The sequence below is a fragment of the Drosophila guanche genome, unplaced genomic scaffold (assembly GCF_900245975.1).
Source record: "Drosophila guanche unplaced genomic scaffold, DGUA_6, whole genome shotgun sequence".
Taxonomy (NCBI): Eukaryota; Metazoa; Arthropoda; class Insecta; order Diptera; family Drosophilidae; genus Drosophila; species Drosophila guanche.
In genome coordinates, this window is record NW_022995759.1 from 930508 (window position 1) to 947175 (window position 16668).

General features: G+C 40.0%; 2 protein-coding genes across 3 annotated transcripts; both read left to right on the forward strand.

Annotated features, from left to right (window-relative positions):
* Positions 1–285: 285 nt before the first annotated feature.
* On the forward strand, positions 286–5348 carry LOC117590625 (basic-leucine zipper transcription factor A-like). The gene is made up of 3 exons (XM_034283436.1): positions 286–1028; positions 2585–3679; positions 4857–5348. Exons 2-3 carry the CDS (start codon positions 2675–2677, stop codon positions 4881–4883), a joined length of 1032 nt encoding a protein of 343 aa, XP_034139327.1. The 5' UTR covers positions 286–1028; positions 2585–2674; the 3' UTR covers positions 4884–5348.
* A 223-nt stretch (positions 5349–5571) lies between these two features.
* LOC117590624 (zinc finger protein 687-like) lies at positions 5572–16567 on the forward strand. Of its 2 annotated transcripts, none has more exons than XM_034283434.1 (9): positions 5572–5695; positions 6461–6562; positions 10814–11099; positions 13251–13435; positions 13659–13824; positions 13889–14224; positions 14283–14350; positions 15117–15731; positions 15926–16567. In XM_034283434.1, the coding sequence occupies exons 1-9, from the start codon at positions 5666–5668 to the stop codon at positions 16526–16528; spliced, it is 2391 nt and encodes a 796-aa protein (XP_034139325.1). In that variant the 5' UTR covers positions 5572–5665; the 3' UTR covers positions 16529–16567. The 2 variants fall into 2 exon arrangements, with proteins under 2 accessions (XP_034139325.1, XP_034139326.1); XM_034283435.1 differs by having other exon boundaries at positions 6461–6538.
* The last annotated feature ends 101 nt before the right edge of the window (positions 16568–16668 follow it).

The following is a 16668-nucleotide window of genomic DNA, read 5'->3' on the forward strand; positions in this document are numbered from 1 at the left end:
TATTAGAAGGTACACAATCCACAGCAACAAAATACACTCGTGGAATGCCCACTCAAGACACACTGACACCGGAACAGACAGTTTGGAATATCACTTACCCTATAGCTAGCGTTTTTACAGAAGGTTGGCATAACCAACCTCGACACGAAACTCACATGGCATACAAACATATACATACATACATGTGTAAATTATCCATGAATCATACAAAAAACAAAACATTAGTATTTAAGTTTGTATAGTATCTGGAGAGAGACTAATAACATAAGTATATAATGGTAACGCAGTAAGAATCATTACTCCCTAATCGAAAGCAGGTAAAACGGGCTATACTTTCTCCGTATAAACCACAAGCAAAGAATAGGTGTATTATATGTAACTTTGGTAAATTAAAGAAGACATCCGACATTACATCCGAGTACATATGTATGCATATCCATGGTCAGCTGTATCAAATTGTTGGCTTTTTTTTAGTTTTTATTATTAAATATTCAAAATGAACTTGTGGGGAGGCAAGGGTTAGCTAGGCAAGGCTTAGAATTTTATATTATATTTAATTCTATTTTTTATACCAACATATGCCTGTAAGGAGGGAAAAATATATATTTAAAATTTGGGTGATATTTTTGGGCATACAAACAAACAAAGTTATTGGGCAAGGCAACAAATTGTGATGTAAAATTTACGAAAAATCAACTAAAACTATCAAGTCTAAACTAAATTGGAGCGAGCAATCAACGAGTTTGAACAAAAAATGGTCAGTAGTAAACTACTATTACGAAGTTACGAAATCGCGAAACCGCAACGTGTGCCTTATTCCGGCCTTATGTTCAAACAACTTTCAATAATGCATAACTAAATAAAACATATACATATATGGAAGAAAACTAAATTAAAGAATAAAGTGAAAATAACTATACCTAGAGATTCCACTGGAGTATCCTCTGAACTACAGCCTTTCTCATGCGTGGAGGCATAGACGTGTTAAGGAGGATTAGTGATGCATCAGAAATGTGAGTGCACATCATGTAAGTTAACCTCCTCCAAATATAAAGCGATTGAAAATCCTATACATTACCTGGGAGTTTCTTAATACGAAAAACACTCTTAACCACATGACAATCGTTTTCCCAGCTTATTTCTTTTTGAGTGGGAAATGGACGATCCGTCCCAGCTTTCTTAGTGCAGAGCCTGTAGGTGCTGTACTTGCCAGCAAGTGGTAGCACAAATGGGATCGAATGACAAGAATTGCTGACTGACACCTCTGACTTTCTTGCATGTCTGCCCAACAAAGAGAAAGTTAAGAGAGCCTGGATGGCAGGAGCTTACAAGCGCAGAGCAGAAAGATGTGTTAGTAGACACGAAGACGAGGCGAAGATATTTTGCCGAAGATGTTAGCGTTGAGGTCAAACCCGAAGACGTTTGGCTTACTTTGCTCCCCCAACGAACGCTACTCCAGGCCGGGCCGACTCACGCTTCTGTGTACAAGTTCTATTTCTAAGCGAGATGTGTCTGAACTGAACCCTAAGCAACAGTCATATTTATACATCGCCGAGGCGGCGACAAAATTAGTTTTTCAATGGCTCGCGTGCCGCCAGGTTATCGGTAGTCAACGGGGAACACCTTTATAGTTATAGTCGTGGCCGTATCCGCTTCGTTTCTAATGACCGTAATCGTGGCCGTGCATAAAAAAGTCCATACATATATATATATATGTATATATATACATATGTATGTACATATATGTATATACATAGTTATATTTGTACTGTAGATTGATAAATAGCCGGACGCATTGGTTATGAGTGTGACCAGAAAAATTTAACAGTTTTAAGTCCAAGTGAAGTGCTCTTTTCCCCTCACATGATCAAAACTAAAATAAAGAGAAAATATTTGCTATCAAATATATATCACAAATCACATTTCAACCGATCGTTTCGTTCCCCTTTCTACATACATACGCCTTAACATAGTGACTACGAGTACATCCATGTGTACCTATGTACATACAATTATCTATTAATTTTCCCTCCAACAATTTAGCAATCTAGACTAATTGTGAGAAGAGCTCAGCTTGATGGTAATTTAAGAAAACATAACTAAGAGCATTGATAATTTTTATAATATAGTACATACATATATGTATGTACATGGCTTAGGTACTTATATTTACTAGAGAATACGGGAATATAATATAAAAAACGGGAGACGTAAGAATGAATGAACTCTGGCATCTACTATCTACCGTCGCAATACGAAAATTATTAAAGCCAGAACGAAAAAAACAAGCTGTTTATGCTTTTTGGTTGCAACAAGGACTGCAAAGAAAGATAGTTTGTGGCCACTGATCGCGGATTATATGACCTGTCCTGTATTTAGGAGACCACAACGCTCGAGTACCTTCATCACACCTCCATCTGACCTCCTCCATCAGATCCCAATCTCCAATCGAACAATTGATTAATTAATTAATACATTCATACATACATACATATGTACGTACCTGGATACATAATCATACATATTTTTTATCTATACGTATGTATGTACTACATATATTCTAAAACATTTTTTTTCCTTGTAGGCAGTGATTTTATATGAAATACAGATGCTGCGTGGAAGAGCTAACAAACCGCACGAGACTGTCCAGTTCTAATCTTGGGGGTCCCAATCAATGGACGGTTTGTATACAGAAAACAACCAAGAAAAAGCTCCCGACCCGACCACCTTCAGCCTGATATTCAAAATGGACGCCGCGGACTTCTGGCAGCAGGCCCGAGCACCATTCGGCCTTCACACGGCGCTTCATCAACACGCTCCTCCGAACCAAGAGCAGACCCAGCTGCAACATCAGCAACATCAGCAGCATCACCACCACCACGATCACCATCATCAGCATCAACAGCGCCACCATCCAACAATCTCGCAACAACAGGATCACCAGTTACCCCCCAATGCCAATTCAGATGGCACGGCTAACAGCAACAGCAGCAATAGCAACAATCCGTCACTAAACACTAAAATCGAGTCTAGCGGGCCTCAACAACATGACCACCTACTGCAGCATCATCACCATGTCGACCAGCCCTATGGCCCCGATTCATTTAGGGGTCAGCTCTCGGCGCCAACCCCGCAGCTAAGTAATCATCACCTGCTGTTCAATGCCGCGGCTGCTGCCGCCGCAGCAGCCCACCTCAAGTCTACAGCCCTACAGAGTAGCATATCGCCCCCGTCAGATCAGTCCAACATGCTCAGAAACTATGGCCATAATTCATTAAATCCCGTCATCAAGCCTAAACAAGAGCTTGACCAACAGCCGCAGCGTATCGTAGAAAACCGCCAACAGCAGGCGGAACAGGCTTACACTGGTGACTTCTATGATGCGGGTGACGGCTCAGGCAATGGCCCGGATGCCGATGCAAGTGTTACCTGCACTAGCAGCGTCGGCGCGGATCAATTGCAATCAAACCAGCAAACTCAAGAGCAGACTTCAGGAGGTCTCCAGCAACCACAAGTGCATCCCCACCGGCAGATGCCGAGTCCAGGGAGTGGAACGGTAATGCTCAACAAACCGTTATCACAAGGTCAGCAGTCTCCTCAGCACTCAATAACGCCGTCTGGTGGCAGCTCTACTCCCGAAATAAAATACAACAACGACAAAATGGCCAACGAAATTCAGGTAACGCTTTCATATAAAAAAGCACATAATACTTGCATTTAAAATCATTACATCCTAGTGCATATGTACAAACATATGTACATACATATATTTCCTTATTGATGTCCTTGAAAGCTATTTTTCTTTCTACTCTCACTTCAAAGTTTCAAAGTTAACGGCTTTGGCTTTGACCACCGATATTTAGAGGTATTTGTGTGGATGGAGGTGCCTGTTGTTGTACTGCGCGAATACGAGCTACGTACGAGTATTTTCCAGTGTCCAAAGAGCTTCTTGAACCGAGTTTTCTCTTTTCCAATCTCATGGCAACGTTCAAAGCACTAAGAGAAATTCTCAAAATATCCCAACGGCAAGCAATGGTTAGCTATTATATTACTTACCCCTTTTGGAGGGGTAAAAAAGCTCACCACTTTGGTTGAACCCTGAACTGAAGGGGAAATGTTCTTGGAATTCCTGGCCTTTAAAACAGCCCTTTTCTTGCACCGCTTGAGACTTTTTACTTCCTTGGACATCTGTACACGCGGACCAGGCCAGACCAGAACATCCCATCCCCCACTCCAAACCACTCGCCAAACGCAATTCCCCCACGCTATGTAATACGTATATCGACTAGTCTGGGTAAGGGGATGGAAATTGGAAAAAGGGGTTGAGAAGCGAAGTGAAGGGAATGAGTGAATTAGTAGAATGAGAGTCAAAGAGAGAGATATATTTTGAGAGCGAGCATATGTACATATGTATGTACATAAATATATTCTTAGCGTTTGCTTAGTTTTTTGCGCTGTGCTTTTTCTTGAAGTAACCCCATTCGTGAGTATTCTTTCTGTTCGCTTGCGTTCTATTAACATTCGCAATTTCTCCTCCTTTATGTGTGAGTGCCTTTGTCTGTTTGTGTGTGTGTGCGAATCCTTAACTGGTTTCAGTTATAACTTATAAGGCGGGTGGTCTACACACATATACTACACATATACATATGTACATATGTATGTACATACACAACTACAATACAAATTCGTTTCGTTCTTCCTACGCTAGACGTTTCGTTTTTGTTTCTCCTTGCCTTTTCTTGCCTTGTCTTTTCCCCATTCTATGCGTTCAGCAAAGAGAGCGAAAGAGGTTTTCTCATTCTTGGGGAGCTTTTTTGTCTGTTTCTGTCTTTTTTTCATTATAACTTTACTCGCAGCGCATATTTTCTTCAAGAAAACAATAATAGCGTAGCGCACTACGTTGTGCAGAGGCGCAGAGAAAGAGACGCAGAATTAGGAGCTGACGTCGACGACAGCGACGACGGCGCGGTAGTATAAGAAGAAGACCCTGGTATGGGCACGGTGTCCTGTCCCGTTTGTGGATGATAAGCGCAGCGTCTCTGCACCGCCAAGGACTACGGACTACCGGCAGAAGTTCAAAGGACATCGGACCGTAAGGTTGTGTGACTCCGCGCTTCTAACTTCAAAAAATCCGTTCGCAAAAGTTGTCGTGGTCGCGTGAAACTGTAAATTTGATTGACAACAACGCTAGAAAACTACAAAATAAAAAAACTCAAACAAATTAATGGAATGATCTGGTGACACGACGAGTACAACAGAAGTTCTGACTGTAAAAGTCTTTCAGGGCATTGACTGTTCCTGCCTTCACATATGCATACAATATGATATGCATTCTCGTATGAGTGAAAACGAAACAATACCCACAAATAAACAAGCTGCAAAGCAGATTTTTTCGCTGGACGCAGTTTGCTCCGGTTGTTTAATTCATGGCACCAATCTTATGCAGTCCAGTGCAGTCTACTATACCCAACTGTGTAGATAACGCTGATAATTGAATCCAAGTTAATCCAAGTCAAAACCAATTCGACAAGTAACATAAAAAAAGCGTGCGCGCCTCCGAAAATCAACCAAAAACAAAACTTAAGAATTTACAAAGAGCTGTTTTGTATTCGTTCTGTTTTGTTTCGTTTTACGATAGACTGACTAGATCGGTATCGTTTACACAATGACACTTGACTATGAAGAGGAGCACGATGTAATTTTTTAATTTTCAATTTAAACCTAACTTTTCAAAATTAATAGTTTTTCTACGCGATTCCTCTTTATTGGCGATAAGGAGTTTCTTTATTTAGCTAATTTTTTATATATATTAGTTTACGCAACCTTCGATGGATAACAGGTTCTTTATAAAATTGTATTTTTATTATTTGGTCCTCATTGCATTGCTACAAGATAAACTTATATTTTAGGGACTAGTCACAAAATGGTTGTATGGTATAACTTACAAACCTAGATTTGTATGCATTGTAATTTTATTTGGAATATGTTGGTTTTTTATTTTTTTTTATTAAATTTAACATATTAAATATATTTTTTTATCTTGGCTATTCTATAAGAATTTCATATTTCTGTTTATTTTCATATATTTAAATATATTTTTTGTATTCCATTATTGGCAGGGAGACATGTACATATGTACATACATATGTATGAATGAACATTTTTTTTATTTTTCTGTCCAACAAAAGTCAAATTGTTAGGGACGAAACTGCGGAGTCAGATTCTCTGCAAATTTATTTTACATAAATATGTATGTATGTATGTGCAATGTACATATATATTTTTTGTCCTTCCTGAATTAAAACCGAAAACTAATAATTTACTTAGATGAAAATTAAATGTATGTACATACGTACATACATACATATTTACCCACATAAATATATAGATACCCATATGAACATATGTATGTTTTACTATTTACTTGTATTTATTTTGTAAACAATTTGTACCGTTGCAGCTTCAGCTATCCCGGTCGAGCAGCGCAGCCGCGATCAGTGAACGCACTCTTGAAGAATGTTGGTCAACCCTGCAACGAGTGAGTTGGCATCTGTTCCGTTGTGTATAGTACTCTTCCTCAATACTCGTCAAAGACACAAACACAACAATTGTACCACCACAACACCAACACCAACTTCTCAGATTATAACACATTCCGCCATACACCCATGCACACTCAATCGAACAAATTAACGTTAGCGAAACTCATGGCTAAATGAAAACTCATGGACCACTTAAATAAAAAACTAGCCTTCTTTGTTTGTGATTACAATAAGCTCCAATAATGAACTGTGAACACATTAAATGTGACTTTACTTAACGTAAGATTTGTATTCCTAAGTTTTTTATTTATTTAATTTTTAGCCTAAGTTTTACTTTTTTCCATAAAAACTGGTAACCAAACAGCATCCGGTAATACTTAAATTTTTTGCAATAAATTTTTCATTTCTGGACAGTACTTCAATGTTTTACTTTAGTCTACATATGTGTATATGTACGTCCATTTTCATTTTTGTTTATTATTCTTCTTTGATTATACAGGCGCCGCTCACACAGGCCCTCAAGCCAATAGAGAAATAATAATGGCAATCGGATGATGACTTATTTATTGGATTACTAATACATTACATATCCCAAGCAATAATATTCCCGATTTAGAGTTTTAGATAAGCACTTAGATGGCGATGCGTTAAAACTTTCGGAAGAGCTTACTGTCAAGTAAATTGAGCGAATTAACTTTCCCATACCATTTTTCAACGAATACAATAGCAATTAAATATAATTGAATTTTTAATTTTAATATTATGACCCCCTTTTAAAGAGTAGTATTTATGGAAATTTGTCAGCACAAAGAGAGATGTTGCATTTTTTTTACAAGTACGTATGCATGAACATACATACATAAGCACTTACATTCATTTTACATTGAGATAAACATAAATATAGGATGCATGAATATTTTTTAGTTCGAAGACGCAGATGCCTTTACCGAAAATCTCCTGAATGTTTGCTAAATGTTCTATGCGTGACCTTGAGCTATATACTGTATATGATATATGTACTGTATATTTTAAAGCTGTGAATGGGAAATTTTGACAATTTTTTAAGGTTTCAGGGGTTTTTTTCACCCATACCTACATACGTATGTATTTGAACCTATTACATACATATGTATGTACATATTTAAATATGTGCATTCTGTTATATATACACACATCTATACATATGAAAGTAATTGTATGTACATATGTTGTTAAGGCAAACGGCATTATTTTTGTATTCGCCTGCCCCCAAACCAGCAATGTTTTTTCTTATAAAGCTGTCACCCATAGTACATAGAGAATAGCCTGACACAACACAGGCACATTTGTCCACACCACACTTTTTTTGCAACCATTTTTTTTCTTTCAGTTCACATTCGACCAACAGAGAGAAACGTGGTTACCGCCTCCTGCTACCCCTAAGGTATAGGGAATGACGGTATAGGCTTGTTAATGCATTATGCATACTACCCCTGCTATTGTTGTCCATCCCTGTATGATTGTGTTTTAGATGGGGTCGAGGACTTAAAAGAATAACACATCGTGAAAATGCACATTCATTTTAATTCGAAATGTGGGGAGGATATCATTTGATATGTTAATGTTAAATGTTTAAGAAATACAATTAGAAACATTTCTTAACATTTTTGGGAGAGAGAAACGCTTTATAAGTACTAAAATATCTCAGCCAGCTCTCCAGTTTTAGTACTTTCAGTCCGTTAGTTATTGTAAGAATTGTTGTAGGTTTTTGACTTTCATATACTCGAATGTTCAGCACCTCGAACACACTTACGTTTTCGAGAGAATTAGTTGAATATATGTAAAATGTATGTACATATGAACATGCAGATGTATGCACATAAATATGTTTTATATACATATACACGTACATATTATATACACAATCCATTCTCTATTCTCCTTTATTCACATCTTCTGGCTCGCGGCCAGTCCACCTCCCACTATTCCACACACACACACACAGAGACTGAGGACCCACACAGAAACGCCCCGCCATGCCGTGCTGGACCTGTTCTTCTATAGAAATCGCATCGCCTTGCGTGGCCTCGCCTCTCCTAGCCGTTTATTATCGCAATTTCATTTGTCGGCGATTCGCAAACTGCTGTTGGCTGGGTTCTGGACACAGTAGAGAGTCCTGTAGAGTTCGTTCGCCATTTTTATGCGATTCAAAGACGAAGCAAAGGGGCAAAGGCGCCTGTAGTTGTGTCCGCCTCTATCTGTTCCGTTCCTGTGCATGTACGACTACTCACCAAACCCAAATAAATAAAAAGTGCAGTCTTACTCGGCCAAAAACGAGTGGTTGTGGTGAAACGCCGAAGGTTGTTACCGCTGTTACCAGTGAAAACAAAACATCGGCCACTTGGCCAACCAACCAGAGAGCGTCGTACGAAAGCAGCCTAAAATAGCCGTTCGCTCTCAGACTGCACCAACTTACTGTTTGGCTTTTCAAACCGAGAAGGCTATCTGTAGAAGTATTAATTAGTCTCCAGCTACATTATCCTAATCGATAATCTGTTGATCTTGTGTATACGTAAATACATGCATATGAACATATAAAGCTCTTCAGATTGGACCAGTTACATACATGTGTATGTGGTTACATACATACATGGCTCAGTAAATAATTATTATTATAAATATGTACTTTATATTATATGTACGTAAATATGTACATACATAAATATAGATGCATATAGCATACATAAATATAGATGTATGTACATACATATGTACATATGAATGCGGAGAATCAATAATTTGAAAAATGGTCCAACTAATTGGGAATAAGAACTTGGTTCTGTTATTACTTCTTAATTTAAAATTAGGTCGGCACGCTATTTGGATCATTTGATCGGCATATGTATGTATGTATGTACACACATACATATGTACATATGTAGATTCTATAGGGTATCTAAAGTTCTGAAAGTACTACCCGGTACTCGAAGGGTAAATAGGGTATATTGTATTTGTGCTCAAAATTGGATGTACTACTAAACACACAGAAGGAAACGTTTCCGACCCCATAAAGTATATTTATTCTTGATCAGCGTCAATAGCCGAGTCGATATAGCCATGATTGTCTGTCCGTCCGTCGGTTCGTACGTACGTTTTCCGTTTCCGTTTGTCGGCTAGTTCTCAAAGACTATAAGAGCTAGAGGCACCAAATTTTGCCTACAGACTGCTGTATGCTCACAATGATACAGGTGTATTTCAAAAATTAGCCCCGCCCCTTCCGCCACAAAAAGGGCGAAAATCTCCCGAAACTCCATGCCATAGAGAAGGACTATGTCTATCAGATCACCGAATTGGGATCAGGTTGGATCATTATTATAGCCAGAATGTAGAAATTAATTTGCAGTGGCTAAACCCACGTCCAGCAGCATTTTCTGTTTTTAGCACATTCTCTCATCCACACTCTGCTTCGTGCAGTGTGTGGCTCTAGTGGAGGGGGGGGCGTGCTAAAATAGCGTGTTGGTTTGAGAAGTTATGTAGATGTAGATGTAGACAGATGTTGAAAAAATGTAAAATTTCAAATGTAAAATTCGGAAAAAAAAATAAGGTACAGATATACTGACTGAGTACCAGGTATAAAAGTTGTGACGCGTAAGAAGCGTCTCACACGTCTCTTCTCGTTTGGTATTTTATTTTAGTTGTTTTTTCGTTAAAACAATTTTTTTTAAATCAGCAATTATGGCGGCCTCGAAAGGTGAGCAACACCGATTTCTAGATTTTGTATGCATATGTATCTAGACCACCTTTGATATTACCATTGATAGCATTGTTTATTTACCTTTTACAGTTTTGGTTTTTTTATTCTTGATCTGACCAAAAAGACCAACTTTTGCTGACATGTTTTTACTTGTAGAACATGCAACGATACACATTTTTATAAAAACCGCTTTAAAACAATAAAATATGTACATATGTATGTATATGCATATTTATATATACATACATACATATTTATATACCCCTCGGAAACAAAAAAAGTAAAAATGCAGTCGAGATAATCTATAAATGGAACCTGTAGAGGCCGCGGCGGAGACAGTTTGCCCATGGAAGTAGGGACCAGAGACATATATAATACATATAATCGCACCCACATTATTCCCTACAGGATCAAGTTTGAGATTTAATGAATAAGAAGCCTTCTCTGCCGAAGCAGGCTGGGAAGTGTAAAGCATCCTGGCCGATATTTTTAACTGACTCCGACTGGCATTGTTTCAACGTGTTACTTGCATTTTCAGCTTTTTATGCACAAAAGCGCCATGCAACAAATACAACAACAAATTCCTCGCGTCGGGCTGGCGACGCACGGAGTTCCCGGCACGCCTAACATGGGTGGCAATGCCACACCCGGAACGGACACCAAGCCACACCAGTGCCAACAGTGCATGAAGAGTTTTTCCAGCAATCACCAGCTCGTGCAGCACATTCGTGTCCACACTGGAGAAAAGCCGTACAAATGCTCTTACTGTGATCGTAGATTTAAACAGCTGTCCCATGTCCAACAACACACGCGCTTGCATACAGGTAAGTTCATATATACATACTTATGTACATATATGTATATGTATGCACATACAAATAACGAGATGTAAAGAATCATCGTAGTGAACCCAGAATCCTATATCCCATTCCCCGATCCCAAGTAATCCCATCCCATAATTTTTTCTGTCGCAATTTATGTTTTTCTTATTATGTGCTTATTCCTTGTTGATTTTATCTTCTTCATTCTAATTGTAATTACAAAGCTGATGAAAAATGCTTAGTGCTCGTCCTTGATTAATTAAAAACGGCCGACAGCCTCAGTCCAAGCTCCAGCCTCATAATTTCATCGGCACTCAGTCGTCTACTGCCATGGGTCACTGTCTCCCTCTCACCAGTCGGCGTTGGCGTTGCTGCTGTCCCTATCTTATGGAACTGCAAGTACGCATTCGTATTCGTGTATCCTGCGTTCGGAAAATATTTTTTAATTCTGGCAACACCCATTTTCAAATGCAAATGCCAATGACAAAGATAATTAAATAAACTTTGAGTGCTTTTCGAGCAGCCCGTTTTGCGACAGAAGACAGCTGCGTAGAATGAATAGGTCCCGGGAATATGAGTTCACGCCAGGTCGAGGCGAAGCAACAACTGAAATTATTCAACGTCATTAGCTGCATTCAGCGTTATTTGATGGACGCAGACCCTGATCCATTCAAGTTCCACCGTCTTCCGCTTTGCTCAACCAAATTATATCACACCTGATTGGAACTTTACAATTGACTGTTTTTTCCTTCTATTTTGGGCATCGTTTTTATGTATTTATGCACATATACGTTTTTTTGTATAAAAGTACTGCAAAAGAAAGCAAATACGCTTTAATTATAAACCAGTTTGCGCACTGCTACGATAACGGCAGCAACGCGACAGCAGCAGGGAACTGAACTCGGTTATAACAACGACAACCTCTGCGATGATGTCGCATTTTGCCTCTTTATGAACGACGGTTGTCGGTTGCTGGTGGCGGGCCTGAGCCGCTGAGTTGGTTCTGGGGTAATTAGACAATAGTGTCTCAGGCGGTTTCTTAAAGGTTAAGCAAGCGCAAAGGAGAAACATCATTGCTACAAGTGCGTCATATAATAGATAGCGAGCCATTAAGTGGCCCAAAGCCGCACAACTAAGTTCCCAGCAAGTCAACGTTACTCCATCGCATATTTAAGGGCGTTTAAAGTGACAGGTCAAATGAAGTGGCGCTAAGGCAGAGACTACGTGCCGCAAGGTGTGAACACTGCTTCAATTTCTGCTCTCGTTGCCGCTGGCTTTACTCTGAGGAGTGTGGGTCTAGGCCATGGCTATGTCTGACGGTGTCTCGACGGTGACCGCATCTTCATCTACACGACTGCACTTTGTAACTATTTATTTGTGTTTGATGCTACTGGAAAGAAAAGTGACTCTAAGTAGCTTAAACGTTTTAGACTTTAGGTTCTCTGTCGCCAGTCGCTGATGTCCTATTCCTATCTTTGTTCCTGTCGCTGACCCATACTTTTCATTTAATTGCGCGTTCAAATGAAATTAATTTTGCTTCAAATTTAAAATGCGTAATTTCCGGAGAGCTGCAAGGTTTAAACCAGCAGCCAAGTTGCACTGCTTCAGTTGGGCACCAACGGGATTTTCATCATGGTCTAGACGTAATTTTTGGGAGTTGCTGCTTAATCTCGTTAAAATGAAGTCAATCAGTCAATTATAAGCCTTTAGCTATTTTGGCGACTTCTCCGGGCAGTATCACATTAAGGACACACAGTTTTTTATGTACCTAAAACGTAATTTTTTTTAAGCCTTGGGTTTGAGGTAACATACATACTTGGATCATTTTTGGAAATTATGTATATGTTAATTCATTAGTATCATCCATCATCATATGTACAATGTAATAAAAATGAATATTTGGGAAGAGTACACATGTACATACATATATAGATATACATACACAGATGTACAGACATACCGATGTACATATGTACATGCATACTTAAGAACATACATATATTTTAAAGTATGTGTTTTAATTTTCATCATTTATTCTATCCAGTATTAAACATATGTCTATATCTTCATTAAAAATTCACGATTTTATGGCCCATTGACCGATCTTTGACTATTGGTTAGAATATTTATATTTGATTGAATATACAATTGCAGGAGAACGCCCTTACAAATGCCACTTGCCCGATTGTGGTCGGGCATTCATACAGCTCTCCAACCTGCAACAACATCTTCGAAATCATGACGCCCAAGTAGAACGTGCCAAGAATCGTCCATTTCACTGTAATATTTGTGGGAAGGGATTCGCCACTGAGTCCAGTCTGCGAACGCACACATCCAAAGTGAGTTCTTATCCAATTACACAATAGTTAAGAGTGACCCAATCACAACTACAGCAATAACCACATTTTCGCTCTCATTCACGGTGTCGTCCGTGTGGCATTCTATTATTTGTTTCTACCTTTCGACATCGGCATCGATTTCGCTATCGATCTCATCTTTTAATGTGCACGTGTCAAACATCATCACAACCAACCAAACAACAATGCCGCATATTACTGACAGGAGCTACAGCTGCATCTTGGTGTCTTGCAGCAGCATGCAGCACTCATCGGTGGTCCTAATGCAACATCCTGTCCGGTGTGCCACAAGCTCTTTCTTGGTACCGAGGCGCTCATGGACCATATGAAACACGTTCATGAAGAAAAAAGCACACCTCCAAGTGGCACAGGTGAGATCAGAGAAGCCCATGTAATTCCGAGTTTGAATAGTTGTAATCACCTGAATCCCACCAGCTGCATCACATTTCAGTGAGATCCTAAATTGTACGGGTGGCAACGGCAATGATAATGCAATTGTAAGTGGCCCAATTGGTTCGCAGAGTACATCCGAGTCCACCTGTGCAAGGATACCGACACATCCCCCAATTGCGAGTGGACCAAGCCTTAGCGACAACTACCAGGGAAAACGAAGAACTGCCAATCATCCATGTCCAGTCTGTGGCAAGCATTACGTCAACGAGGGCTCTCTGCGAAAGCATTTGGCTTGTCACGCCGAGACCTCCCAACTCCCAAATAGTCTCCGCATGTGGCCCTGTAGTGTGTGCCAGGCTGTTTTCACACATGAAAATGGTAGTAGGAAAAAAGGTTTCCAGAACGGGCACTTTAATAATTTTCTAACTTCTCACAGGCTTGCTCACCCATATGGAGTCGATGCGTATGGATCCGAAACATCAGTTCGCGGCTCAATACGTCTTGGTATGTTACGAATGAAAACCAAATAAACACTTTTAAGTTACACTGTTAGTCTGGGATTCTATTAGAAGTTCGGATCGGATAATTTCGTAATGTGCAGGACTAGAACCCTAATTTGCTTCCGAACATAATTCAATCAAACCTAAACGAGTAGGAACACCTTAGTGTTCCTTAGTGGTTTTTGACATTTTACATTTTTTCTACATCTGTCATCTACTTCTACATCGGGCCGAATTTTGAATACACAGTGTGAGCATACAGAAGTCTGGATGCAAAACTTGGTCGCCCTATCTCTTATGGTCTCTGAGTACTGGGCGTTCTTAAAGACGGGCAGACGGACGGACAGACAGACATGGCTATATTGACTCATCTATTGATGCTTCAGAAAGGCTACTTACTGTGGTTCCACTTCCCCACAAAAAAGAAATTATACTCTTTACTCTTTGAGTACCGGGCATAGAAATTCCGTGTATTAATAGTATGTAACTTGGACACAAAAAAACACAATAAAACAACTAGGATTGGCCGTCTAAGATAAGCCTTTCTGTCAAAATCAATATCGTTTGAATAGATATTACATTTTTTAGCAAGTATATTCTAAAACTCAACAGCGAATGGTTTTTTATGGTTCTTTAAAGTCAAGTAAAAACTCGTAGTACCAACAGTTCGGTCCTATGTATAAAATTAAGAGAAAAAAGACTTGTAGAAAGATTCGTATAATAATAACATGAGAACATGCATATGTCTATATTTAAATATAAAACTATAGTCCCGAGCTGCAGCAGAGCAACGAGAGCGAGAGAGCATATTAGCGGCCACCATAGCCTCCGGCAGTCCATGTGCTGCCAGCGGAATTGGAGTCGGTGAGGTGAGAAACGTACTACCTATGGGTGTGACAAACTCAGGGGGATCCAACTCAAAGTGCCCGTCACCATCAGCCAACTCAGAATGTTCTTCGAACGGAAGACTCTCGTCGTCATCAACCTCCGATCAAGATCAAGACCACGATCTCGGCCTGAGTGAAAACGAGAACAGTAGCCACAATAATATCAGCAGCACAAATAACAACACCCTTTGCACAATCAACAACAACAGCTGTAATTCCAGCAAAATGAACGAGCTGCGTCTTCCAAACTCTAGTCAGTACAATATGGGTACCGGGCTGCACGTCGCCAATCGAATGTCACTTATGGCAGCCGCAGCCGCAGCTGTCGCAGCATCCCGACCCCAGGAGGGTGTTGACTGTTCGAATGTCCCCAGTGCGGCTGTCCAAGCTGCTGTGGTTAATCTGGCCGCCGCTATGCGTATGAACAATCCCAACAATGCTTCTACCGCGCTTGTTGGCCACTCTGGGCATCCACATTCCCTTCAGCACCAACAGCATGTAAGAGATGGTAACGGAAATTAGGGATTAGCGAAGCTAATATGCATAAATCCTCAATCGAAATTTGAAAATTTAATACGATGTTAACATTAAAAGTGTGACTTTCGCTCATCTCTGTTGTTTCCACCAATTTATTTAACCAATTTAACCCGATTTGTTTAATAAATTTCTGTTTGTTTCGGCCCGCTTCACAGCTTGGCGAACATCCTTTGCCACACCATCAGCACCCTCAGCATCTTCAACAGCAGCAGACACCACAGCACCATCAGCAGCAGTTGTCACATTTGTTAGGGCACGGGCACTCTCACCCTGGGAACAATTCCCATTCTCGCCGTTCGCCGAATATAAATGTTCCTAGTTTGCACATACAAAACGAGTCAACAGCTAACGCATCGTCCGTTGCAATGAGCATGAACGTGAACATGTTGCGTGGCTCCCTAGAACCAGACTCAACTTTAGGAGGAATGAACCCTATAGAGGCTCTCCATCATCAGCAACAGCATCATCACCAGGCGTCAACTTATTCACAGCACGCAGTGGCTCCTAGCACTCAGCAAGCCCATTCACAACACAGTCACCACCATCCAGAAACCGCTCTCCGCATGCACCAGCAGGCCGAAGCAATTCTGCGCTCCCATGAGGCGGCATTCCGTTTGGCTGCCAATACCGGCGTAAAAAGCGAGTCAGAGCAACGGTCTAATGGTGGCAGTAGTAATGGTAATACCAGTGCTAACAGTAACGAACAGCATCGATTTCCGACACATCAGCAAGAGCAACAAGTACCGCCGAGCTCATGAAGCTTGGCGGTTATTGTGCTCAGTAGAATAGGTACAGATCGAAATACAGAATCACGTACAACGATTTCGTAATTGCGTCGATTGCAGCAATTAAAATAGGATTTAATATATACATATATATGTATATATTTATATGTATG

Bases quoted from the DNA above. Each gene is read 5' to 3' on its own strand.
- LOC117590625 (XM_034283436.1), top strand. From the start codon at position 2,675: ATGGACGGTTTGTATACAGAAAACAACCAAGAAAAAGCTCCCGACCCG. The intron at 3,680-4,856 runs GTAACGCTTTCA...CTTTACTCGCAG, and splicing joins AAATGGCCAACGAAATTCAG to CGCATATTTTCTTCAAGAAA.
- LOC117590624 (XM_034283434.1), top strand. From the start codon at position 5,666: ATGACACTTGACTATGAAGAGGAGCACGAT. The intron at 6,563-10,813 runs GTATAGTACTCT...TTGCATTTTCAG, and splicing joins GTTGGCATCTGTTCCGTTGT to CTTTTTATGCACAAAAGCGC. The intron at 14,225-14,282 runs GTAGTAGGAAAA...AACTTCTCACAG, and splicing joins TGTTTTCACACATGAAAATG to GCTTGCTCACCCATATGGAG.